Source organism: Panicum virgatum, chromosome 9K, assembly GCF_016808335.1.
Source record: "Panicum virgatum strain AP13 chromosome 9K, P.virgatum_v5, whole genome shotgun sequence".
NCBI lineage: Eukaryota > Viridiplantae > Streptophyta > Magnoliopsida > Poales > Poaceae > Panicum > Panicum virgatum.
The window spans coordinates 7287955-7312659 of NC_053144.1; the positions used below are offsets into that span (position 1 = coordinate 7287955).

General features: G+C 46.2%; 5 protein-coding genes across 5 annotated transcripts; 4 read left to right on the forward strand and 1 right to left on the reverse strand.

The window, feature by feature from the left end:
- Window positions 1–119: 119 nt before the first annotated feature.
- On the reverse strand, window positions 120–4254 carry LOC120649764 (binding partner of ACD11 1-like). Its single transcript, XM_039926646.1, has 8 exons — window positions 4026–4254; window positions 3783–3904; window positions 3576–3648; window positions 2319–2393; window positions 2156–2227; window positions 1416–1750; window positions 1141–1264; window positions 120–509 (listed from the first exon to the last, which is right to left on the reverse strand). Exons 1-8 carry the CDS (start codon window positions 4029–4031, stop codon window positions 489–491), a joined length of 828 nt encoding a protein of 275 aa, XP_039782580.1. The 5' UTR covers window positions 4032–4254; the 3' UTR covers window positions 120–488.
- A 2445-nt stretch (window positions 4255–6699) lies between these two features.
- On the forward strand, window positions 6700–14051 carry LOC120649767 (DExH-box ATP-dependent RNA helicase DExH3-like). Its single transcript, XM_039926647.1, has 20 exons — window positions 6700–6767; window positions 7716–8014; window positions 8121–8275; window positions 8389–8476; window positions 8588–8827; window positions 8965–9060; window positions 9191–9379; window positions 9507–9666; window positions 9762–9892; window positions 10020–10190; window positions 10257–10529; window positions 10671–10865; window positions 11299–11502; window positions 11709–11778; window positions 11870–12018; window positions 12239–12547; window positions 12642–12701; window positions 12892–13044; window positions 13144–13254; window positions 13463–14051. The coding sequence occupies exons 2-20, from the start codon at window positions 7799–7801 to the stop codon at window positions 13958–13960; spliced, it is 3468 nt and encodes a 1155-aa protein (XP_039782581.1). The 5' UTR covers window positions 6700–6767; window positions 7716–7798; the 3' UTR covers window positions 13961–14051.
- Window positions 14052–14826: 775 nt separating this feature from the next.
- LOC120649768 (protein NAR1-like) lies at window positions 14827–20373 on the forward strand. The gene is made up of 11 exons (XM_039926648.1): window positions 14827–15481; window positions 16477–16559; window positions 16657–16810; window positions 16971–17157; window positions 17356–17482; window positions 18073–18223; window positions 18308–18357; window positions 18625–18796; window positions 18909–19035; window positions 19143–19234; window positions 19861–20373. The coding sequence occupies exons 1-11, from the start codon at window positions 15362–15364 to the stop codon at window positions 20011–20013; spliced, it is 1416 nt and encodes a 471-aa protein (XP_039782582.1). The 5' UTR covers window positions 14827–15361; the 3' UTR covers window positions 20014–20373.
- A 1488-nt stretch (window positions 20374–21861) lies between these two features.
- Window positions 21862–22790, forward strand: LOC120649771. Its single transcript, XM_039926652.1, has 2 exons — window positions 21862–22072; window positions 22214–22790. Exons 1-2 carry the CDS (start codon window positions 21989–21991, stop codon window positions 22640–22642), a joined length of 513 nt encoding a protein of 170 aa, XP_039782586.1. The 5' UTR covers window positions 21862–21988; the 3' UTR covers window positions 22643–22790.
- Window positions 22791–22806: 16 nt separating this feature from the next.
- On the forward strand, window positions 22807–24571 carry LOC120649770. The gene is made up of 2 exons (XM_039926651.1): window positions 22807–23623; window positions 23716–24571. Exons 1-2 carry the CDS (start codon window positions 22890–22892, stop codon window positions 24053–24055), a joined length of 1074 nt encoding a protein of 357 aa, XP_039782585.1. The 5' UTR covers window positions 22807–22889; the 3' UTR covers window positions 24056–24571.
- Window positions 24572–24705: the final 134 nt, after the last annotated feature.

The window sequence follows — 24705 nt, forward strand, 5'->3', positions numbered from 1 at the left end:
ACCTATATATAGCACTACCTATTTACAGCTGGAGAGTTCAACAGAGATCTCATGTCAATGCATAATTCTTATTAATTCAAATATGGCACATCAAGAACCAAAGAACATCAAAACCGATGAGCATCACAATGCCAGAAGCTGAGTTTAAACTTCTCAGTTGGAGCAACAGTTTTGTGAGAATCACATAAGAATAGGAATCAATGACGATCAGAATCCACACCAAGTCAATACAATATCACTATCACCTATAATCAATTTAACATCAACACTAAAAGAATGAAGTGTTCTAAAAATACCAAAATCTGAGCTCCTCTATATACCAAACCTCAGAAGATTTACTCAATAGCCTACCCAAGGAAAAAGGCCAAGACAAAAGTGAAATACAGTTACTGTCCACACTGTCCACGCAATCAAAGGGAGATGCTTGCTCAAGGACTTCCAATAGATTTTCCTCAGGAAGAAGAGCTTCCATAACCACCAAAGCAAGCTCAAGCAACAACGGCAGGGCCCTATTTCAGGAAAACAAAAAAAGTTCCTTAAGATTATGCAAAATATATAAATCAGTAAGCTTCATAAATGGAGCACACTAGATCAATTGGCTATTGCACTATGAATTAAGCATTTTTTTCATAGAGTTATATGATTTTTCCTTGATCTGTGGCCCCATGCGATTAGCTTAAGGTAATATCTTGCAACTTCAGAATTTGCAAATCTTTCACACATAATATGACATACAAGGGCATGGTTATACGAAACTCCTGAGCAAAACTGACAAACTGTTCCAGCACTCTTAAATTTAATTTGGTTATTTCTACTTTGACCTTATTATTTGTTCTCAAGGTCACAATTTTATTTAGCATATTAAGAGCCAGTGACATGGTCACCTGGCAATACCTCGTGATAAGAATCAGGATTGGGTCTACTACATACGTGCATATATGCTGTTCTGTTAATCATGTTTTGGGCAAAGTGAATGTCCAGTGATTGAATGAATTGTGCAACGCCAGCCATGATTGTGAAACAACGATGCTTAGCTACCAAAATTACATATTTCCGTAATCTGAAGCTATATGGCATGCTTTACTATAATGTATATACTGACTTAGTAAGCAACAGTCCTAATTATCAGTTACCACTTACTTTGGCTGTTAGATTTGTCACTGCTAATTGGAACTTCTCTCTGGTTCTTGAGCCAGCGACATGACCAGCCTTGGCGACCTTGCTAAAAGCACCATTCAGCCAGCTCGTTCCAGCAGACACATACCTGCAAGTTGGACAGAACAATAGAAGAAATCAGCAGTGAAAAACTTCAGAAACCCATGAGCATAAAGCGTGTGGGTAATAATAATGAAAGAGTACATTCTAATCCATATACAGCGTATTATTTGAGCATAAAAGCATGTACGAGAACAGACCTGTTGGTTTTCACAGCAGAGCCTGTATCATTAAGCTTACGCTCTGCAGCCAGCAAAGCAGCCATTGTTTTGTCAGAAACATGTAACCTTTGGTCTACCGATTTCACCTTTTCATTGACAACTGATATCCCATTGTTTATCTTCTGCGAAAGGCCAACACGCTTATCAAAGGAATTGATGCTTGCTGATGCATTAGCTCTCAACTGATGTTTCTCATCAAATGCTTTAGCCTTGTTCACAGCATCTTGTCTCATTGCTGAACCCTTTGCAATCACATTTGTCATGACATCATGAGCCTTGCTCACATAGATATGGCTATTGGGGCTGGCATTGGCCTATTTGGCAAGACAAGAGAACATTCGAATTAATAACTGCCAGCATAATACACTTTGTATGAAATAACATGAGACAGGATGATAATACACTTAGCATAACAAAATGATAACTAAAATAACCCTGTTAATCAACAGTTGATATTTTTTAACTGGAACCTTGCAACATCATAAAACAACTCAAATAACATATATGCGCATAGGTTCCAGTTTATTTATTTTGGTTTCAGATATCTAGTCACTATTCAGTAAAAATGTGCAAGATGTTGGCACTTCATCAGCATTCATCCCTACAACCACTTCTTACAAGAGACCCCTTTTTTCAGTCTGCCACAGCCACTGTGGAAGGCTCATGATCTAACTACCAGGGAGAAAAAACTAAAAAAATGCATTGGCAATTAAAGGTACCTCTGGAGAGGAGTACTCCAATTCTGCATTAGGAGCTGAACTTGTACTTGTCACCTCATTGACCAAAAGTTGCTGCATAATTTTCAAAATTGATATCTTTATAAAAATAATGATCAATAGCAACTAATTAAATTTATGTAACATAAGGTACTCAATTGTATACCTGTTCAGTAACTGGGATGTAGATGTAATCTTCAGCTGGGGCTATGTTCACAACTTGATCCACAATTGTTGCTCCCTGAAAAAGACAAATTACATGATATTGATATTGTTCCATGGTAACATGAAAAGAAACAAATGTAAGCAATGTTTCTTTGTTTTACAAAATGCTGCAAATCAATCTAGATAACATGATGAGATGCATGATAGAGAGAAGTAAACAATGTGTTGTATTTGACTCAGAAAACACACAAACAGGAAGACTTTTCTCCACTGCAGCAGGGCTATTTGAAGTTTAGATTGTCATTTTACAATTGATGCACAGACGCAGACTTGTATCATTGTATGCATGCTGGAAATAAATAATTAATGGACATGCTTATTTCTTACACTGAATAGATTCATACAGTCAAAGATTACATTGTAAAACTATAATTTATGTTGCCCACAAACTGTGTCAATTCAAGCAGCCAATAAAATACTCAATATCTTTATTCTCATTGCTTATTCATCAATCTTCGTTGGCCTCCTTAGGATCTCACAGACGACCTGAGGATCCCCCATCCATCATTTGATTGCCAGTGCATGAAGCACATGGCTTATGGTCAAAGAAATTTAAATAATCAAACTGATATTTGTTTAATTGTAAAAAAGACCATTCAAGAATTCAGCATGTGCATGGATGCTCAAATTCTGTTACAAACTCAAGTCAAAACAAGGCCTGAGTGAATAACCAAATCCTGTATAGAAAATAAGAAAATTTCAGTGTTCTAAAAAACGTTTTTAAACGTCGTTTAATCTTGATTAAACATTGAACGGTGGCCAAACGTTACGTTTAATCACAGTGTCGTTTAATCACAACACACGTTTAATCATGTTCAATCTACGTTTAATCACAAAAAACTCTAAACCATAGACAAACGTTCGCCTAGCGTTTAGCGTTCTTTAGAACTTTGGAAAATTTTATATTTCTTTCTTCGTAATTGATACGAACTGTACACCAGAACAGGTCGTGCATACTTTTAACTTTTTTCTCAATCCCTACATGCTATCATATTGATCGCAACTGACACAAATTTTGGCTTATTGCGGCACCTGTATAACCCCAAACGTAACAGGCTAACAGACACACGTACCTACTTGGCTATTAATAATGGCAGTCCCCCACACACTACATCATTCAGAATACGAATTATATAAGCACCACAACCAAAATAACCAGAAAAAAAACAGGTCAGGGCAATAGATGCGCAAGCCATACCGATAGGAGAAGGGCAATCTCGAGGGCTTTGGGATCTTTGAATGTCACGTAGGCCGTCCTCCCCGTACCGTCACTGCAACCACCAGACAGAGGCTAAAATTGTAATGCAGTTCAAATTACAAGCCAAAAAGGAAAAACCGCTAGTAAAACATCAAAGAATCAGCGGCAAAAAGAAAAGGACGAAGAAAGAAATCAAGAGGCGCTCACAATCTGATGTCGACGTGTTCGATTTCACCGGAAAAGGAGAAGAACTCGCGCACCTCCCGCTCTGTCGCCAGATCTGAGATGTTCCGCACCCGCACGGTCCTCACCACCCTCTTCCCCGTCTCCTGCAAGCGAAACCGACCGCGCGAAACCATCACAATCCATCTTCATCACCGACACCACCCTCTCCAATCCCCAACACAAACCGCCGACGCAATCCAACAAGAAAACCAATAAACGGCTCACCTCCATGGCGCGCCGCCGAGAAAGAACTCAGAAGAAGCGGTCAAAGAAACAGAAACCACCCCGCGGATTCGGGCTGCGCGAGAGAACCCGCAGCGGGAGGGAGAAGGAAGGCGCGGTGGCCGGGCAAGGGCGCGAGGCAGGGCTCGTAGGCGGCCGGGCGACTGGCAATGGCGTGGCCCGGTTGGTTACTCGTCGCCGCCGCGGGTTGCTGCTGCTACTTTTCTTGAGCTGTTCGCGGCCTCGGTGGCCGAGGGAAATTAATAAGCGAAAACGAAACATCTCCTCCTTTCCTAATCATCTACGCAAATGTCCCTTCTACCCTCACCACCAGCCCCCGCCAGGCGCGCATCGCAAGGCAGAGGGTCCAGGGGCAGAAAGGTAATCTTGCGATGGGGTCGTACTTGGGCGACATGCTGGCTGCTGAGTTTTGCTTCGCGACGGCGCCATCTCTCCTGACCTGTAAAATTGCTTTTTTATTCCGAAGGCAGTAATTGAATATTGACCAATAAATGCCTGGGCAGCGACTGGTCCAGCCAATCAGTGGGTAAAACCGGGCCCAGCTCGTTCTGGGCCGTGGGACCGGATGAGCCTCCCGCGCGCGCGCGTGGGGCCGTTGATTTGATTCGGGGGCCGCGTCACGGACGACGGCGATTAGGTGGAAGCACTGGTCGTTAGGCCCGCTGGGCCGGCTCGGCCCGGGGTCATGTGGCACCCCCGGTCGCTTTCTAGTGTAATGGTGCCAAAAGATTTGCACATTTGCATGATGCATGTGGGGTGGCCCCTCGCTAACTGTTGGGTGGTCCCCAGCCCAAACCCCGAGCAACATTCTATTCTATTCTATGGCACTTGCTTCCTGATAAATTATTAGTTGTTTCGATTTTTTTAATATATAGATTTATGCACGTAGACATAACATTTATTTAGACCCATAATAAATTTATACAATAGAAAAAGCAAAACGACTAATAATTTTGACCTTTGACATGAGCCCATGCCCATCTCTACTTGCTTCTGCTGTGTATTGACGTGTCATTGTCTCAGTTTTCAGTAGTTTACTTGGTCAATGGTAAACTTCCTAAGACCAGGGTTACTCCTGGGATTGGACTGACATCCAACATCCAAATAGAGAAATCCAATTGAAATCCAACTAAAATAAGCATCCATCCAACTCAATTCTAATAATTAGTCTCCAACATCCAATCCAATCCAACCCAACTCTACTTAATCCAAATCCATCCATATAATCCAATATTCAAGCAAGCATGTGGGTTTGTCAAACTTCAGTCTTCATAGTTCATACGGTGTGACGGGCTTGTGATGGGCTGAGGCCGGCCCAACTGCTCAAAGGCCCAAACAATGAATCGTTATCTTCTTCCTTGGTTTATCCAGAGTTCACGGACGAACAGGCACAGCTCCATCCTCCATGACGCAGCACATCGCAGGTGACTCTGGGGCCGGGGTGGGGGAGGGTTCGTCGCCGGCCAGGTATGGCGGCCGGGAGAGCTCCTCACGGCGGCAAGGGAGTGAGGCTCGGCGGCCGGGTGAGTTCCCCACGGCGGCAAGGAGAGCGACGCACGGTGACCGTGATAGCTCCGCGCGGCGGCCGGGATAGCTCTGCGCGGCGGCCGGGATAGCTCCATGCAGCGGCCGGGAGTGCTCCGCGCGGCACCCGGGAGCGACGCGCGATGGCGGCGGGAGAGGGATGCACGGCAGCTCGAAGAGCTCTGCGCGGCGGCGGAGGAGCGACGCGCGGGCGGCGCGATGGCTGGGGATAGAGACATATGCGTACATGGTAGTCTGCTCAGTTCAATAGGATTTGGATTATTCTCTTTTTTCTCTATCCAATAGAATTCAATCCTAATTGATCTAAAGCAAATGGATATCCATATCCAAGTGGATCCAAATCCAGTTGAATCCAAGAGCAAAAGTCCAATTGGATTTGGATCTAATCCAATCCATTGCCAGGAGTAACCAGGGTCACCAAGCTATAGACAAACATCGAGTTGTTTTTTTAGCTCCTATCGATATCAAGTAGTAACGTATAAAACTTGAGGACCCGGCTGAAATTGAAAATTCGGCAGGTGAATATCCTATCCTTGGCCTAAATATTGGCACTTTCATCAGCACAAATTTAGCCTAATGGTAGAGGCATGCGCGTATTAGAACATTTACAACGGAATGTTTAGAGAAAGGTGCTTACACGTAGAAAAAGCTATTTACGTAGCATCATGTGAAATGATGCATACCTCTTTTCATGTGCATACGGCAAAGGAAAGGATGTTTATGTTTTGTAGCATCATCTGAAAGTTAGCCACAACTCTTTTCATACGTTTAAGGCGTGCAACAAGCCAACAAGATGATAACTCTTTGGGACCTAGGAGAAGTTTTTTTTTTTTTTTGCCTATAAGCTTATGGTATGTCAACATGATCTCTTTAAACACTTATATGCTAAATGAATTCATATTATATTCATGCCTTTGTATCTGTCTACCTGTCGTACACATAACACATTGCTTGTTGTCAATTACACTCGAGAAACAGTAAGAACATTTGCTTAGTGATGAAGAATCGAAGAGTAATAACACTCGATGATTATTTTGGTCCAACAGGCCCAAGAGAGCTGAATAGCCCATTTGGACATGCTAAGACCCCAAAGTCCACGAGAGAGCACAGATCTTTCAGCCCAAATCTCAAGGGCTAGGACAAGCCCAGCCCACCACCGGGCGTGACTACCCATCCTCTCCTTCCCCAAGGCAAAATTTGCCACAAGACACCGTTAAAGGTTCGCTTTTGCCAGGAGCCACTAAAAAATTATACCTTTGTCGGAGTACACCGAAAAACCAAAAGCATTTGCTCAGAGACACTACATGCACTATTATATTCAATTTAATTAAAAAGTGACGGAAAATGACAATTTTACCCTAGCTGCCTTTATCCTCTTCCTCTCCAAGGCCTCTTTCCTCCTCTGCAAAACCAACGCACGCACGCACAGCTTCCACAGGGGCTGGCCCCTCCCCGACGGCGGCCACGCCCGGCGGTTGCCCTCCCCGGCGCGTAGACCCTCTCCGTGCTTAGCCCCCCCGGCGCGCAGACCCTCTCGGTGCTTAGCCCTCCCTGGAGCGCAGCACCGCGGAGGCCATCTCCTCCCTCACGTGGCACAGGAGTACTGGCGCACCACTCCGGCGGTGCCCCGTCCCAGCTGCCAACCCCGACGACAGTGGCCAGGAGCCGCGAGCTCCGCCGCCCCTTGAATCAAGGCGCGCCCCACCGCTGTGCGGGAGCTCCGCCGCCGCGTGCAGGGAGAGGTCCTCCAACCAAGCGGGGAGCTCCACCACCGCTCCGCCCCTCCGCAGCCCGCGCGGGGAGCTCTCGCCGCCGTCCGCTCCTGTCGCCGCTTCGCCAGCCACGCGTGGGAGCGTCGCCGCCCGCTCTTATCGTCCGGCCGCCCCACGCCCAGCAGCGCATTGGTTTTGCAGAGGAAAGGGGTCGGTCGCTTGGAGAGGGAGAGGATAAGGTAATAAGGGTAAAATTATCATTTCCCGTCATTTTCTAATTAAATTTAATATAATAGTGCATGTCGTGTCTCTGAGCAAATGTCCCTGATTTTCCAGTGTCCTCCGACAAAGATAGTATTTTTTAGGGGCTCCTGGCAAAAGCAAGTTTTTAACGGTGTCTTGTGGCAAATTTTGCCCTTCCCCAACGCCGGCGTCGCCTCCCTGAGCTCCTACCCTGCCATGCCGCCGCCGCAATAGAGCTAGCAAGCAAAGGGTAGCATGCGCCGCAGCCTGCGCCGCGGTCTGGGCATCCTCCTCGTCCCGCTTCCCAACGCACCCAGCCGCCCGCCGCCAGCCACTCTCGCGGCTCTCCTCCTCCATCCCCACCGCCTCAATGGCTTCTCCCGCCGCTCCCTCTGCAGCTTCCCGAGCGGGGGCCGCGCCGTGGAGCAGTTCTCCGACGACGAGTACGACCACGAGTACGAGGACCTCCGGGTTCGTGCTACATCCACCGCCGCTAGGCGCGTGGATGATACCTTTGCGTGACTGGTTTTCACTGTTTGTTCGCTGGCTCGCAATGACTTCTGATCGCCCCGTGCAGCCGTCGTCGTCGGTGGCGAACATCGACGAGTGGAGATGGAAGCTGAGCATGCTGCAGCGCAACACCGAGGAGCAGGAGATCATCTCCAGGGACCGGAGGGACCGCCGCGACTATGACCCGATCGCCAACCTCGCCAAGAGGATGGGGCTCTACAGGTTTCCTGCTGTCATTTCTCAGCTTCTGGCTATCAATTCTCCACGCGCTTGTTGGAAAAGGAATTGAAACTTGGTGATGTGAATGTTATTTTGGTGGGGGTGTGGAATGGCAGTGAAATGTACGGGAGGGTCATCGTCGCGAGCAAGGTCCCACTGCCTAACTACAGGCCGGACCTGGATGACAAGCGACCGCAAAGAGAGGTTTGTATATGCAATTCAGTGGCAAGATCGTATGTCTTACTTGCACTTCAAATTGCTAGTGCTTAAGGGTATTAATGATTTGTTATTTATTCTTGTGTGCAAAACAAACAGGTGGTGATCCCACTGAGCTTGCAGAGGAGAGTTGAAGGACTTGTTCAGGAGCATCTAGATCGTACACTCTTGTCACTGGATAAAAGTGGTGGCAACACGGGAATTAGTTCTGAGGTGGCTGAGAAAGCTGATAATGTGAACCTGGACGAGCAGCATGATTCTCTGCTTGATAGGTCAGTCATGGAGAAGATACTTCAGAGGAAGAGCATTCGGATGCGTAATTTTCAGAGAAGTTGGCAGGTGGGACATGTTTCATATGCTTTGTAATTCTGTATTCATCTTAGGGAAAGACATGAGTAGTCTACAAAAGCCTCCTGCAGCATGCATAGCTCTATGCTTGCTGTTTGTAACAATTTTGTGACGTGCTTGTGAAACAGGAATCACCAGAAGGTTTTAAGATGCTTGAGCTTCGGAAATCACTTCCAGCATACAAGGAAAAAGAAAGACTTCTAGCAGCCATTGCACGGAATCAGGTATGCAAGCTTGAAAAATGTCCTAGAGACCATCTATGACTACGAGCCCATAGTCCCATACGAATCCTTTGAAACCATCATTATTAACCCCTTTTCCTGTTATTTCTCTGGCACCCCTGTGCAATGCCAGGTCATAGTAATTTCTGGGGAGACAGGATGTGGTAAAACAACACAGCTGCCTCAATTTGTATTGGAGTCGGAAATAGAGTCTGGCCGAGGGGCCTTCTGTAACATAATTTGTACGCAGCCACGAAGAATATCTGCAATGGCAGTTGCAGAAAGAGTATCCACTGAGAGAGGAGAGAGCCTCGGTGAATCGGTAAGTTCAATTGTTTTTGTCAACTCCACTACTGTAACTCATCTGTAATATGTGTAAGGAATAAGGACAAAAGTCCTTACTAGATTCTCTCCATTGTATTTGCATACGATACTAGCTTTTTTAATAGGTTGGCTATAAAGTTCGATTGGAAGGAATTAAGGGAAAGGACACACATTTGCTTTTCTGCACCAGTGGCATTTTACTAAGACGATTGCTGAGTGACCGAAACTTGAATGGTGTGACTCATGTATTTGTTGATGAAATACATGAAAGGGGCATGAATGAAGGTTAGATACCATACTGGTATTGCTCCCTTCCCCCCTCTGAGGTTCTATCTATGTTCAGATCATAACATTACTTTATTATTGCACTGGTTTTGTAGATTTCCTGTTGATTGTACTGAAAGATCTATTATCAAGGCGCCGTGATTTGAGGTTGATATTGATGAGTGCTACTCTAAATGCGGAACTATTCTCAAGTTATTTTGGAGGAGCCCCAACTATCCACATTCCTGTGAGTTACTGTGTTTTTGTACCGAAATCACTCAAATACTGTATAAACTGTTCTTTTCCATCCTTCGTTAACTTTGATGAAGCCGTTCTGATCTTTCACTATTTTGTTTTCTCGAATGCTAATTCAGGGATTCACACATCCAGTGAGGGCACATTTTCTGGAAGATATATTGGAGAGGTCAGGCTACAGGTTGACCTCAAGCAATCAACTTGATGATTATGGCCAAGATAAAGTCTGGAAAACTCAAAGACAGCTGCTGCCCAGAAAAAGGAAAAATCAAATTACTACACTTGTTGAGGTACTTTTTCAAAACTATGAATGTCCCTGCTCAACACTATTCAGATAATAGTAATGTACTATGCAGGATGCCCTGAAAAATTCAAGCTTCGAAACATATGGTTCCAGAACGCGAGATTCTCTAGCAAATTGGAATCCTGACTGCATTGGGTTCAACCTCATAGAGGCTGTTCTGTGCCACATATGTCGCAAAGAGCGACCTGGTGCTGTTTTAGTTTTCATGACCGGATGGGATGATATTAGTTGCTTGAAGGATCAACTGAAAGCACATCCATTGTTAGGTGATCCAAATAGGGTTTTGCTGCTTGCATGCCATGGTTCTATGGCTACTGCTGAGCAGGTAATTGTTTTAATCTGGTTTATCATAGTGATGTTCTTTATACTACTACAATCATGTCACTAAATCTGATGCATATATTGCCTAAACGCATCTCATACACAAGGCTTATTTTTATGTATGTTTGTATCTTGTTGGTCGCAGAGGCTAATATTTGAGAAGCCACCTCCTAATGTCCGGAAGGTAGTCCTAGCCACAAACATGGCAGAAGCAAGTATTACAATAAATGATATCGTTTTTGTTGTGGATTGTGGCAAAGCAAAGGAAACCACATACGATGCGTTAAACAATACCCCCTGCTTACTCCCCTCATGGATTTCAAAAGCTTCCGCCCGCCAGGTGAATGCTTAGCTTCTGTTTTGTTGTCTCATCTTTCACTAGAAGATCCTGTCTTTAATTCAAATCTGAAGCTTCTGTATTAAAATCCCAACTAAAAGAACTTTGCTCCATTTGTAACATCCAGACCATAAGACTTATTTATTCAGCCTTGACATCTGGAGAATGCTATTTAGTTTGTTTAGTTACAATGATCCTTAATTACTTACCAACCAACCACCTTTATGTGTCTCTTTCTCTCACAATATGTCTTGAGTCAAGGTGTCCTTTTATCCTGTTTCAGTAGCCAATATAAACTTGTCACTGATTAGGATCGACAAAGTAAACTTTTCACTTGATACATATATGATCACAAATGGTACCATATTTGCAGTACCAACCATTCATATTTGCGAATCATGATGATTCTCATAGTCTTTCCATTATCTTAATGCAGAGGAGGGGTAGAGCTGGCCGTGTGCAACCTGGAGAATGTTATCATCTCTATCCTAGATGTGTGTATGATGCATTTGCAGACTATCAGCTTCCGGAGCTTCTTAGAACTCCTTTGAATTCATTATGTTTGCAGATAAAAAGTTTGCAAGTTGGCAGCATTGGGGAATTTTTATCAGCTGCTCTGCAACCTCCTGAACCACTAGCTGTATGTGTTTAAATCGTGCTTTGATATTTTGACATTTCCTCTTTTTTTTTGTCTCTTTGGTTTTGTGTCCATTGGATTAATGGCACATTAACTAACTCTTTTATGGGCATGTACACAGCATCTAAAGAATAAATGTTTTAAGTAGGTTGTAAAGGATCCTTCTTTAGATTTTCAACCCTTTCCACTTACACTTGATAAATATGTAGGTCCAAAATGCTGTGGAATTCCTGAAGATGATTGGTGCATTAGATGGAAATGAGAACCTCACTGATCTTGGTATGCCTTATCTGTTACTTCCCTGCAAGAACTGAAGTCTGCAGCAACATTTTAGCACTGAAAGATAAAATTTTTTTATGAAACTTTGTAGGGCGATACCTTTCCATGCTTCCCGTTGATCCAAAATTGGGAAAGATGCTTATAATGGGTGCAGTTTTTCGCTGCATAGACCCTGTACTTACTGTAGTTGCTGGACTGAGTGTTCGGGACCCTTTCCTGTTGCCACAGGACAAGAAGGATGTAAGCCTTTGATTTCCAATGTTGGACTTTATATCAGTGACTGATATTGGTTATGAATTGAATCTTTGTTTTTTAAAAAGTTTAATGAGAAAGATTAAGGATGATTTAGTACTGAAAAATGCATTGTGGTATTTTCTGTTGAGCAATAATCTTATTATGCAGATGAGGGTTTTTTTATATCGTACTTTTAAAGAACTTGATATTGTACTTTATATTTTAGCTGGCAGGAACAGCGAAATCAAGATTCTCATCAAAGGATTATAGTGATCATATGGCCCTTGTTCGGGCTTATGAAGGATGGAAGGATGCAGAGAGAGAAGGGTCTGCTTATGAATACTGCTGGAGAAATTTCCTTTCTGCTCAAACACTACAAGCTATTCACTCACTTAGGAAGCAATTCAGCTATATTTTAAAGGATTCTGGTTTGATAGACACTGATGCGAATGTAAATAACAGTTTGAGCCATAATCAATCATTGGTCCGTGGTATCATATGTTCTGGGCTTTTCCCTGGGATAGCGTCTGTTGTGGTAAATAGCTATTGACACTTATACTGTGTAGATTTCTATTTTGATAGAGGCTGGACTTGACAGTAAAACTCATTTCTCTATCTTGCCTTTGCAGCATCGAGAAAGCTCAATGTCATTTAAGACCATGGATGATGGCCAAGTTCTTCTTTATGCTGTAAGTGCATACCAAGAGGTCTCCAAAATTCTGTACTGCCCTGTTTAAAAGCTAATTATGAAACTGCCCCTGTTATCTTATGCTATTGTACCATTGAAGGGGGCTCGTGCTGCCTTGTTTAGATACTTAAGAGATACTAAACTGTTACTATCATTATGAAACTGAATTTTTGGCATTATTCTTAATTCAGAATTCAGTGAATGCAAAGTACCAGACCATCCCGTATCCATGGTTGGTTTTTGGTGAGAAGGTGAAGGTGAATGCTGTCTTCATCCGTGATTCAACTGGAGTATCAGACTCCATACTGATCTTATTTGGTGGTGCTGTCACAAAAGGAAGCATGGTATGTTGTCTTGCCTTGATTGTTTTCTCATGTAATTTTGTGCTTATGTTACCGTGCAGTTTGCTGTATGGATTATCTTTTAACTTTTATATGTTATAGGCTGGGCACTTGAAGATGCTCGATGGCTACATTGATTTCTTTATGGATCCCAGCCTCTCTGAATGCTACCTGCAACTTAAAGAAGAACTTGATAAACTTATACAACAGAAGGTGAGTCATGCACTCAGCGAAGTTTGCATCTCAATGGAATTTGGTTGATTTTCATTAGGCATTTCCGGTGTTTTTCGTTCACATATTATGAGTACAGTAGAAAACTTGACAGTACGTGAGCACTGGTCTGTGCTTGTTTCCAGCAAACCTTGTCTAGCTGGTATATGTAGTACTTTGTTGTGTGATCTGACAATGTTTTCAACTCCAGCTTGAAGACCCGAACTTTGACATCCACAATGAAGGCAAGTACATCCTGTACGCAGCACAGGAGCTCGCCGCCGGCGACCTATGCGAGGGCCGGTTCGTGTTCGGGCGCGAGACGAGCCGGGCGAGGCTCCGGGGGCCCGAGGAGGAGGGCAAGAGCAGCCTGATCAAGGACGGGATGAACCCCAAGAGCCTGCTGCAGATGCTGCTGATGCGCGCGGGGCACACCCCGCCCAAGTACAAGACGAAGCACCTCAAGACGAACGAGTTCCGGGCCGTGGTGGAGTTCAAGGGGATGCAGTTCGTGGGGAAGCCGAAGCGGAACAAGCAGCTGGCGGAGCGGGACGCCGCCATCGAGGCGCTCGGGTGGCTGACGCAGACCTCCGGCGTGAAGCCGCAGGACGAGGGCGACGACGACTCGCCGCTGGACCTGACCGACAGCATGCTCAAGCTGCTCACGAGGCCGAGGCGGCACTCGAAGAATAGCTCTAGGAAACGGTGATTTTTCTTGGGTAAAGATTCTGGTGTATGTTGTCGCCCACACACGCACAGAAAAGAAAAGGAGAGAGGAAAACATCAGATTCGTTATGTTATTACACGAATGAGCAATATATAGTTGAGGTGTCGTGTTTCCCATCAATGTGACGAAGAATGTGGTAGAAGAAGTGCCTGAACTCTTGGGGTTCGACAGCTTCTCAAACGATGAACCGTGTGATGATCGCAAGGCTGTCGTCCAACGTTGCAGTTTCAGGGCACTTCATTTTGTTATGTATCATCTAGTAAACTAGATTCTTTTGAATGGCATCACACGAATATACAGAGCGTGATCCGAGGCCACTCGGTTGCCCGATCCCGTGCCGGTTTCTGCTGGTGCCGCCGCGACGCCCCGCCCCAGGCGCAAGCGGGGCGCTCGTGTGCGGTCCGTGGTGCTCGCCCGGCACGATCACGCATTCTCGAGGTCGAGGTCACCCGTGACGCGTGCGTGCTTTGTTTATTTCTCCCTCCAGCCGAGGGGACCAGGCTCTCCCCGGTCACTTTCTCCGCTCCAATTTGTAGGGAGCCATGGGGAATAGCATAGTGCTAGGTAGTTGGCTACTTGGTTGGCTCTATCTGATCCTGCTTATTTTTCGAAGAGTTGTTTACACTTTACAGCGAGGAGGAATCGATATCAGTCTTGTCCTCCACATCTTATCTTATCGGAACCACGACATCATCCGAGTTGGTTTATCATCATTATTCTAAGATGACACACTTCTCCATTTCTCGCCCAAAGAAGATAACGCTGCCTTCTAGAATCTAAGAGCCTATCTGAAAATTTGGAGTTGTGCGAATGATAGGTATCAGCCAGAGAGCCAGAGTAAATACAGTCGATTTTTCTGTTCAAACTGCGTTTTGTAGTTCATTCATTTTTTTAAGTTTTTTTAGGGCATTCATTTTTTAAGTTCCTCACCAACAAAAAAGGGTTAAATTTACCGGAGCGACGTTTCCGTTTTGCCGCTTGCCATTTTCCTCAGTCGTGCGGCCTCCTGTTTGACCAACCAGCTCGATTGCTCGAACCAGAAGCCCGAAACAACACGAAGCCCTCCTTTCCTCCTCGCCTAACCGTGTCGCCGCCTGAAACCAATCCACCGCCGCTCCTCGCCGCCCCGCCGCCAGCTACCTCCACGGCTGCGCCGCCTGCCTACTTCCCACCCTCCATATACCCTACCTTCGCCTCGCCTCGCGTCTCCCGTGCTTCTCAGGGAGGCAGCCGCCGCCGCGTAGCTGAGCCATACGGCTTGGCCGGCGCCCCGCCGCTCGTCCTCAATCTACGCAGAGCGGATTGATTCCACTCGTCGCGGCGGCGGAGACGAACAACCCCGAACGCTCCGGGAGCCAGTTGTGGGGGGCCGCCCGCCCCGCGATGTCGTCGAGCAGGTTCTCGCCGGCGCTGCAGGCGTCGGATCTCAACGACTTCATCGCCCCCTCGCAGGACTGCATCATCTCTCTTAACAAGAGCTCCTCCTCCTCCCGCCGCCTCCAGGTACTGATGCCGCTCCCTCCGCCAGGTTTCGTTGTTTACCCTAGTCCTCGTGTCCGCGACTTCTGTGCCAGCTGAGTGCAGTTTCAGCTCACCCACCATACTTGTTTGAAACTCTGGACGGTTATGTGCGCGACCAATATTTTCAATATGATTATGTAGTGGTGTCGAGTAGTAGGCAGTGCTCGGCAGGCAAGGACATGACAAATAACAAAAAAAAAAGTAGGGACAGGAAATGAAATTAATTTGTCTTCTCATGTTTGCTTCTGTGCAATAAAATACGAAGGACGAAAGTGTGTTAGCTACAGTTAAACTCTTAATTATTAATGTGCTTTTTCTTCAAAATTTATATTGTAGATTGATAATTATAGCATAAAGTGTTATTTTGTCCAATGATGCCTTATATGTGCTTCAGTGTGCATGAATCAAATTATGGCCTGTAATGAACTGACAATTGACATGGGATCTTCAGATGATCAGAAATACTCATGTTCGTTCTGTCATGCTAAGTGTGTTCTTCGTAGGCACTGTGTATACCAAATACCTTGATCCTATAGTTTTGCACTGAAGGATTACCTAGTACTCCATGTTTTTGCATGTACAAGCAATCATAAAGTTCAATATCTGCTATATAGGTGCAAAAGGAAGCTAGGTAAATTTGTACCATGCTCGATCCTTGAGCACAGCACTTGCCCCTGCTTGTTGCATAATTGACTCTGGTAGCACAGCATCTCCATACTTTGCTTCTAGGCAAAAAGAAATTTCTAGCTTTATTTTTATCAGATGCTAGGAAAAATGTCAGCCTACCGAATGAGACCTTCCAAATATTTTGAGCACAACGGCACAACGCACCACTTTGAAAGTGCTATGTATATACCTCTGTACATTTCTGCTAATAATCAGCTTCATGTCTGCACCATTGGAACCTCATAAAGCAATTCCTCATCTACCACCTTTCTGAGCCATTTTCCGTATTCCTGACACTGAGAATTTTACAGATCAAACAAAAGGAAAATGTTGTGAGCACAAAGCCCCCAGAGGAAGCAGTCAAGATTTCACTAAAAGACTGTCTGGCATGCAGGTTTCTTTTTCTTTTCTTTTTTCACTCATCAAATCAGTTCTAAAATAAGTAATCTGATCAAATTCAATGAATGCTGACTGTTACATTTTTATCTTAGTGGTTGTATAACATCAGCAGAGACGGTTATGCTGGAGAAGCAAAGCTTGGGTGACTTCATTGCTCGCATAAACTCTGGTAAAGCTGTTATTGTATCAGTGTCTCCCCAGTCAAGAGCATCACTAGCTGCATTCTTTGGTATTTCTCAATCGCAGGTAATTACATGGGTTTCCCATATCCATTCCCCTGTCAGAAGCTTCACCGTCTCATATGCTCTTAATAAACGTTTCCCACAAGTCATTTTTGTCAAAAAGTACTGTAAGGTTGCACATTAATTATGACAACTAAAGCAGAATGTAACTCCTTTAATTTCAGGTTCTCAGAAAACTTACAGCTTTGTTCAAGTCGATGGGTGTAAAGGCCGTTTATGACACAAGCTCAAGTCGAGATCTATCCCTTATTGAAGCGTGCAATGAATTTGTATCACGTTATCAGAAAAAACAATCATCTTGTGGCCAAGAAACTGGAGCCAATCTTCCAATGATTTCATCTGCATGCCCAGGTAACTTTTTTGTTTGGTTGGGAACATGACATGTGAATACTTAACATGACATGTGAATACTTATGTAATGTACTTTGGGTTCAAAATGCTGTGATGTTGCATAATACTTATGTAATCTATCTTTTCTGCATTTCCTTTAGAAATAAGTACAGGATTTGTTCACAGATATGTGAGTGTCACATCCTCTTCCTTTTGCAGGTTGGATATGCTATGCGGAAAAGACTCTTGGTTCATACATCTTACCTTATATTTCATCTGTAAAGAGCCCTCAACAAGCGATTGGTGCAGCCATTAAGAACCATGTGGTTGAAAAACTAGGTCTCAAGTGAGTTTCTTGCCTCTTCTCTAGATAGATCTTGTAACTAGGTGATGCAGCCACATAAATTCTCTTCAACTTCTAGGGTGTTTACGTTACATCTGGCAGTACTATGTTTCCAAAAAGCTATAATACAATAGGTGATGTATTTGTTTTAATGTCAATCATTAACAGATGATTTATTGTGTGGGTAATCCAAATTTTATAGAAAGAATGTTGATATACGAGTTAATAAGAGTTGACTGCATGCTTCCCCGGACCATTGTAATTTTTGATTCAGGAAACCCTAACCCTAAAAATTTGTCAGGAATAGCATAGGCTCACTGGTGTGGTTCATCCTCCCCTTTCATAAGCTTAGAGCCATCGACCGAGTCCACTTCAGCTTAGGAAAAAGCAACTCATATAGCTCTGCCTCAGTAATGGTGGAAGTTTGTATCAAGGCCAAAAGGATTAGGTTCAAACACAATCTTCTTGTCTTCTGTTGAGTAGGCTAGTGTCGTCTTTCTGCGGAATATCACTAATTATTTTGAAACAGTTACCTGTATATACTGTTACTTTCTGGTATTGACTTTTTATCTTTTCTTTATTTGGGTATGTAGGCCATATGATGTCCATCATGTTACTGTGATGCCATGCTATGATAAGAAGCTAGAAGCCGTCCGGGATGATTTCATTTTCTCAGTAGATGATAAAGAAGTCACAGAGGTGGATTCAGTACTGACAACTGGTGAAGTGTTAGACTTGATACAGGTTGCTAATGCAGTTCTTATTCTTGCTTGTATAATGGATATGAAACACCAGGGGATACTCATTATGATTTATGTGTTTGTGCAGTCCAAATCTATCGATTTCAAGACACTAGAGGAATCTTCCTTGGACAGATTGTAAGTCCATGTCCTTGGTGTTTTGTTCTGTGCCTATAGCTCCTTACACATCAAATGTCTTGTCAAGGGCAGGAGTATCAATTAGTCATAATCTGCTTGGCTGCTGCTTCTGTCTAGAAATTTAAGCTTACTTTATTTCAATCACATTGAGTAAAAAATCTATGGAATTATCTTGTACTTTACTACCATAATATACCATAGTTCTTTTTGTTTGTTCGGATTAATTTATCTCGGTATTGACATATAAGTTGCCTCATTATAACCCAGGCTAACAAATGTTGATGAGGAGGGCAATCTATATGGGGTTTCTGGAGGTTCTGGGGGTTATGCTGAAACAGTCTTTCGTCATGCAGCACGTGCAATCAACAAGAGAGAAATTGAGGGTCCTCTTGATTTCAGAATCATGCGAAATTCAGATTTTCGTGAGATTATATTGGAGGTAAACTCATTCCCATGATGGGTTGCAGAAGGCCATTGATTTCTTTTGCCTAACTAGACTGAAATCGTGGAATATGTGTATAACATTTAGCAAATGCTACTTGTGCTAGCAGGTGGAGGGCAAACCTGTGTTGAAGTTTGCACTTTGTTATGGGTTCAGGAACCTGCAGAATATTGTTAGGAAGATTAAAATGGGAAAATGTGAATACCACTTTATTGAAGTTATGGCGTGCCCTTCAGGTACTTAATTGTGGCATGCCTTTGCATGCTACTTGTAAGTCTCAATAAACACGTTCAGATGTGTCGCATCTGATATCCTCTATGATACATTTGTTACTGTTCTGCAGGATGCCTGAATGGGGGAGGCCAAATAAAGCCTGTTCAAGGCCAATCTGCCAAGGAACTTATCCAGCAATTGGAGAGTGTGTACACACAAGATGTATGCTACTACCTTAAATCCTACATTTCATGCAGTTTACAACAAACGTGCTTATCTGTGTGGTGTGTCTTTTTTCTTGACCTGGCTTAAACTAATCCACATTCATGCAGGAGACATTATAGTTGATAATTGATATAACCCAAGACCCTAGTCATCACTTAAAATTTTTAATATTAGAATAGATTATCAGCTTGTATTCTGTTATATTCTCTTCTATACTTGTATTTTAGTATACTTTTATTTGCTTTTGGCTGCTTCATTGTTTAATGTCTCTAGCTTGCTCCAGCGTGCTACTCGTACTGTGATTTTACCCCACTCAGGTTTCGATAGAGGGAAAGTTAAACCGTCTGTCTATTCAACTTTTAGAACTGCTATTCCATCTCAAGTAGCTTGGATGGCTGAAAAATTCTGAACTTACAGACCATTTATTCCATGTTATTTATTCTTCTTTCTTTTTGGATACTGTGCTTTGTATGCTCCACTTTGGTGCCATAATTTTATCCTCAAGTGGGAAATAAGTTATAACTGCTGAGTGTTTTCCTACCTGTCATTTGCCAACAGTTCAGGAACTGTTTACTTTATGCCAGTTATATGCACTTACGCTAATTGTGTACCTTCTGTACCAGGTATCCATTTCCAATCCTTTTGATAACCCTATCACGAAAAGATTATATGATGAATGGCTGGGGCAGCCTGGTTCAGAGAATGCCAAGAAGTACTTGCACACAAATTATCACCCAGTGGTGAAGAGTGTAGCTTCACAGTTACAGAATTGGTGATATCGGGATGTTTTTTCAGTGGGAGTTATGTTCTTCAAGAGCCAAGAGGAACTTGCATACAAAGCAATCATGGGGGACGCTTTTGCCCTGGTAATTCACGTGATCTTCAAGAGCCAAGAGGGACTTGCACACAAAGCAATCATGGCGTCCTGTCCATGCTAAGAAAATACTATTGATCACACAGCAATACAAACAGTGCCTTTATTTTTTTCTTCAGAACCCAAGAAATTTTGTTAGACTATAGGTTTTCAGCTGCTTTCTGGTTAATGTTGTACACTACCAAAAGGGAAAGAATAGCGAAATTGTAATGTGTAAAAATGAGCAAAATAAGTCTTGATGACCTTTTATTGTTTTGATCAATTCGCTCTTTAGCAAGAAGAAAAAAAAAGAGGTGCGTGGTTATCTGTTTCACATTCTTGAGAAACTTTGCATACTGTTGAGTATCGAACCCTATGTGCAGCCCTTTTGAAAGGGGCCACCACTGTCGGCAATTTCATCCGTACCAAACGTAACGGCTGCTTGATCAGCAGTAGTAGTAGTACATCCTTAGATTTGAGATGGAGTTTCTGAATTAATCGTTCATATGGAACATTCGCATCCAACATGTTGTGTACAGAAAAGGTATACGGTCATAGTGCTCGTAGGCTCGCAGCTCTCTTGCGTATCTATACTATAAAAGTTGAAACAATTAAAATTCTTTCTCATCGAAATTAGACTTACTATACCCCACACGGAGGTTCCACTTGTCAAGCCAAATGTTTGACGAAAGGAGGTGTAGATCCACAAAATTGATAGAAGGAAAATATTTCCACCAAAATCCTAATTCTTTTTACACCAAGTATTCATCTACCACCTCTTGTACCCACGTATTACTTTCCTTTGCATTGATACCATTGTTTTATGAAAGAAAAATAAATATATGTATTATTTTTGAAAAAAAATAAATGTCATCGTTGTTTATAGGTGGCCAAACGGGCCGCACGGCACAGCACGAGCACGACGGAGCACGGCGGCACTGCCATGCCGTGCCGCGTAGTGCCGCCGTGCCGAGGACGCGGCCCGGGCACGGCAGGGCTTCATCGTGCCGTGCCGTGCTGATGGGCACGGTGACCCACACGGCCGCCGCGGAGGAGGCCGCCGGTCGCCGCCGCGAACGGGGCCGTCGGCCGCCTGCATCATAAGGTCTCGCTGCCGTGGATGAGGTCGTCGGCCGCAGCGCGAGAAGACCGTCGCCGCCGCGGATGAAGGCTGTCGCCACCGCGAATGAGCCGTCGGCCGCCTACACGAGAAGGCTGTCGCCGCCGGAGCTGCCGTGGCTGGAAGAGGAGGAACGGGAAGAGGGAGTCGGAGGAGTCCACCGTGCGGCGCGAGTCGGAAGACCGAGAGGGAGCGGCGGCTGTGAGGGAGAGGGGTGTTTTTTACATAGGGTTTTGATCCAAGGGCTGGTATTCATCTAAATACATCCCACGGTAGAAAATCAACAGGCCGCGTCGTGCTGGCCCATTATCCGTGCCGGGCCCGTGCTAGTGCTGCGGCCCGGCGCGGCGGCCCAGGCACGGCCCGCTAGCAGGCACGGGCACGGCCCGAGCACTAAGGCCATCAGGCCGGGCCGCTATTAGGCCGTGCTATGCAGTGCCGTGCCCGTGCCAGCCCGATGGGCCTGGCCCATTTGGCCACCTATATCGTTGTTTGATAGAAAAAAGATTAAATACGTGTGTGTGGCACGTACATCTTCAGTAGTTCAGAGGGGGAAAAACTGCGGACGAGCCTACATGCTGACGTCCACCAACGAGCCAAACCGTTTGGGCCAAGCCGCCCACCACCCAGCACCAAAAGTAAAGTCAACCAGAGACCAGGCCACGCGACACCACTTTTTCGCACCACCTCTCCCCCGTCACAAATCCGAGACGAGGTGCGGAGGGCGGCGGCAGCAGCGCCGGCCCCCGCAGCGGGACGAGACAGCGCGCGTGCGGCGATGGAGCGGCGGGGGCAGCAGCCTGAAGACGCGGAGCTGCCGGGCAAGGACGGCGCTGGCGGCCCTCCGGCTCCGCCGCCGCTGGTAAATCCGCTCTCCTTCCAGCCGGGCAACCATGTACCCCGGCAAAGGCTTGTCCGCCCGCCTTTCCCAGAGCGGAAGGAATTCTCTTTCCCGAGCATGCGATTTTGACACCCGCGCGCGCGTCTCTGTACCTGTCGGCAGTTCCTGGAGGTGACGTGCCGGAGCTCCGGCAAGGTCCGGCGGTTCGCGGCGGGGACGACGGCCCGGTACGCGCTGCACGCCATCAACCGCAAGCTCGAGCCCGGAGCCCCGCCGGCGCTGCACGTCGAGGCCGTCCGGGACGGCGAGGAGCCCGTCAGCTTCGGCCCCAGCGCGGCCCTCGCCGACTACGGCCGCGGCTGGCGGCTGCAGACCGTCACCGCGCAGGACGCGCCCGGGATCCACCCCGCGCCGCCGCGCGCTGACACGGATTCCGTCGCTAGGGAGACGGCGAGGAGCAGCACTTCAGCCTACGTCGCCAAGATCGTGCTCGCCTTCGTGTTCATCTTCTTCCTCGGCGGATTGTTCACGTATCTGCTCGAGGTAGTCCCTGAAATGCTCCAGACTTCACCGGCGCCTGAATCTCTGTAGAACCCGCTGATTGATTCTCCGTGTACTATTCCAGTGATGTTTCAGCGACATCCCCCACCCCCACCCCCTTTCCGATAAGATCGTGTGCAGTCGTGTCGATGGCAAACTTATCTCGTTCGAGTTCTTAATTAATCTCAGATTGAACTTCTCCCCCACCCAATTCGAGTTCTTAATCTCGGATTGAACTTCTCCCGATGAGCCAGCCCAAGGCCGCCGGGAGCAGCTAGCCGCGATCGCTCGGAGAGAGATGGGCGACCACCTGCCCGACGGCCTCCTGGCGGACGTTCTCGGCCACCTGGCGCCGCGCGACCTCGCCTTGTCCCGCGGCGTCTGCAGGTCCTGGCGCGCCGTCGTCGACGGCCGCCGCCTGCTGCGCGCGGACCTCTTGCCGCTCTCGCTGGGGGGCATCTTCCTCTTGGTCAGCAGCACCTGCTTCCCGCCCTTCTTCTCCCGGCCCTGGACGGGCCCCGCGATCTGCGGCGACCTCGACAGCTTCTTCGGAGCCGACGACCAGAGCGTGCTCGACATCGACCTGTGCGGTCACTGCAACGGCCTGCTCCTGCTCCACGAAGCCGTGATGAACCCCGCCACCGGGGAGTGGGCGCGCCTGCCAGAGCCTCCGCCGCCGCACGTGCCGGAGTTCTACTACGAAAGGCGCCTCGCGTTCGATCCAGCCGTGTTGCCGCACTACGAGGTGTTCTTGATCCCCGAGCTTCCCGGTCGCAGCCACACGACGTTGAGCCCGCTGCTGAAGCAATCGGAGTGGCCGCCCTCGCCGCTCGTCCTGCACGCCTTCTCGTCGAGGACGGGGCTCTGGGAGGAGAGAAGCTTCGTACGGGAACAAGGACATGATGGTGGCCATCATCCCATGGCGACGGTCGCCGACGTCCAGTCGCACGATCTGTTCGATAACGATGACTATTGCTGCACCTTCTGGCGGGGAAGGCTGTACGTGCAGTGCCAGTACGGAGTTGTGATGAGGTAACGTCGTAACGACCACTGCATCCAAATGGAAATTCCGGTTTAATTTGGTGCCACCTTCTTGCTCGCTAATCTTCTTCTTCTTCTTCTAGAATAAACCCGTCGAGTGGCACATACCACCTGATCAAGCAACCCATGGCCATGGGTGCCAACAAGTACTCTAAATTTTATCTAGGGAAATCCAAAGCCGGTGTGTACTTTGCGTTGGTCATCTCCTACCGGCTTCAAGTTTGGTACCTCGACGAGTCGTGCTACCGCCAGCCGGCGTGGGTGCTGAGGTGTGACAAGAACCTGGAGCCCCTCCTGCAACCATGGAGGAGCTACCAGGAACGCAACGGCGACGGGCCATGGCGCCTGCTGGACCTCGACCAAGAGGACCACGGCGCGCTACTACGACGACGGCGACCAAGGGCAGTTGGCGTGGAGCTCTGACGTCGAGGACGGGACTGCTGGGAGCGGCTCCTGCAATGCAGATGATGACGCCGATGACAGTTGGGAGAAAAGATGGCGGCGGGGCAGCATATGCAGAGAGTTCCTCGGATTCCATCCTTTCAAGGAGGTTATCTTCCTGCACCTTTCATTCAGCAGGGGGATCGCCTATCATTTAGATAGCTCGAAGAGCACCTTAGCAATAGACCGACGCGACACCACTGATCGTATACTACTGCCTTTTCCCTACACACCATGTTGGATGGGAATGTTTCCTGAGAACGATTGACTTAGAAATATAATCATAAATGTCATCACCATCTGGGTAGAAATATCATCAAGTGCATGGACCTGGCCATCTGGAGTTTGTCCTGACTGAAGACTCCTTGCTCTTCTAGGTGGTGTGGCCTTTTCTTTTCTTTTATTTTGTTGGTCTTCTCCTTTTTTTTGTTGGTCTTCTCCCATTATTTAAGTTCACTTTGACGTATGCCAATGTCAAACCAGTAAGAACATTTATCATTCTGCTGCCTTTTTTCTTGCTTCATGTATACGGAGTATGTCCCATCTTCAAGGATTCTCCAAGGATCGACACAAAAGACTGGTTGGACACACCAATCAAACCGTGAACTGAAAAGTCCGCCGGTCCAATACCC

Bases quoted from the DNA above. Each gene is read 5' to 3' on its own strand.
- LOC120649764 (XM_039926646.1), bottom strand. The intron at 2,228-2,318 runs GTATACAATTGA...AAAATTATGCAG, and splicing joins ACATCCCAGTTACTGAACAG to CAACTTTTGGTCAATGAGGT. The intron at 1,265-1,415 runs GTCTGTTCTCGT...TCCAACTTGCAG, and splicing joins TCTGCTGTGAAAACCAACAG to GTATGTGTCTGCTGGAACGA.
- LOC120649767 (XM_039926647.1), top strand. From the start codon at position 7,799: ATGCGCCGCAGCCTGCGCCGCGGTCTGGGCATCCTCCTCGTCCCGCTT. The intron at 13,045-13,143 runs GTATGTTGTCTT...TATATGTTATAG, and splicing joins CTGTCACAAAAGGAAGCATG to GCTGGGCACTTGAAGATGCT. The intron at 13,255-13,462 runs GTGAGTCATGCA...TTTCAACTCCAG, and splicing joins ATAAACTTATACAACAGAAG to CTTGAAGACCCGAACTTTGA.
- LOC120649768 (XM_039926648.1), top strand. From the start codon at position 15,362: ATGTCGTCGAGCAGGTTCTCGCCGGCGCTGCAGGCGTCGGATCTCAAC. The intron at 16,560-16,656 runs GTTTCTTTTTCT...TTTTTATCTTAG, and splicing joins AAAGACTGTCTGGCATGCAG to TGGTTGTATAACATCAGCAG. The intron at 17,158-17,355 runs GTAACTTTTTTG...TTCCTTTTGCAG, and splicing joins GATTTCATCTGCATGCCCAG to GTTGGATATGCTATGCGGAA.
- LOC120649771 (XM_039926652.1), top strand. From the start codon at position 21,989: ATGGAGCGGCGGGGGCAGCAGCCTGAAGACGCGGAGCTGCCGGGCAAG. The intron at 22,073-22,213 runs GTAAATCCGCTC...ACCTGTCGGCAG, and splicing joins CTCCGGCTCCGCCGCCGCTG to TTCCTGGAGGTGACGTGCCG.
- LOC120649770 (XM_039926651.1), top strand. From the start codon at position 22,890: ATGGGCGACCACCTGCCCGACGGCCTCCTGGCGGACGTTCTCGGCCAC. The intron at 23,624-23,715 runs GTAACGTCGTAA...TTCTTCTTCTAG, and splicing joins CAGTACGGAGTTGTGATGAG to AATAAACCCGTCGAGTGGCA.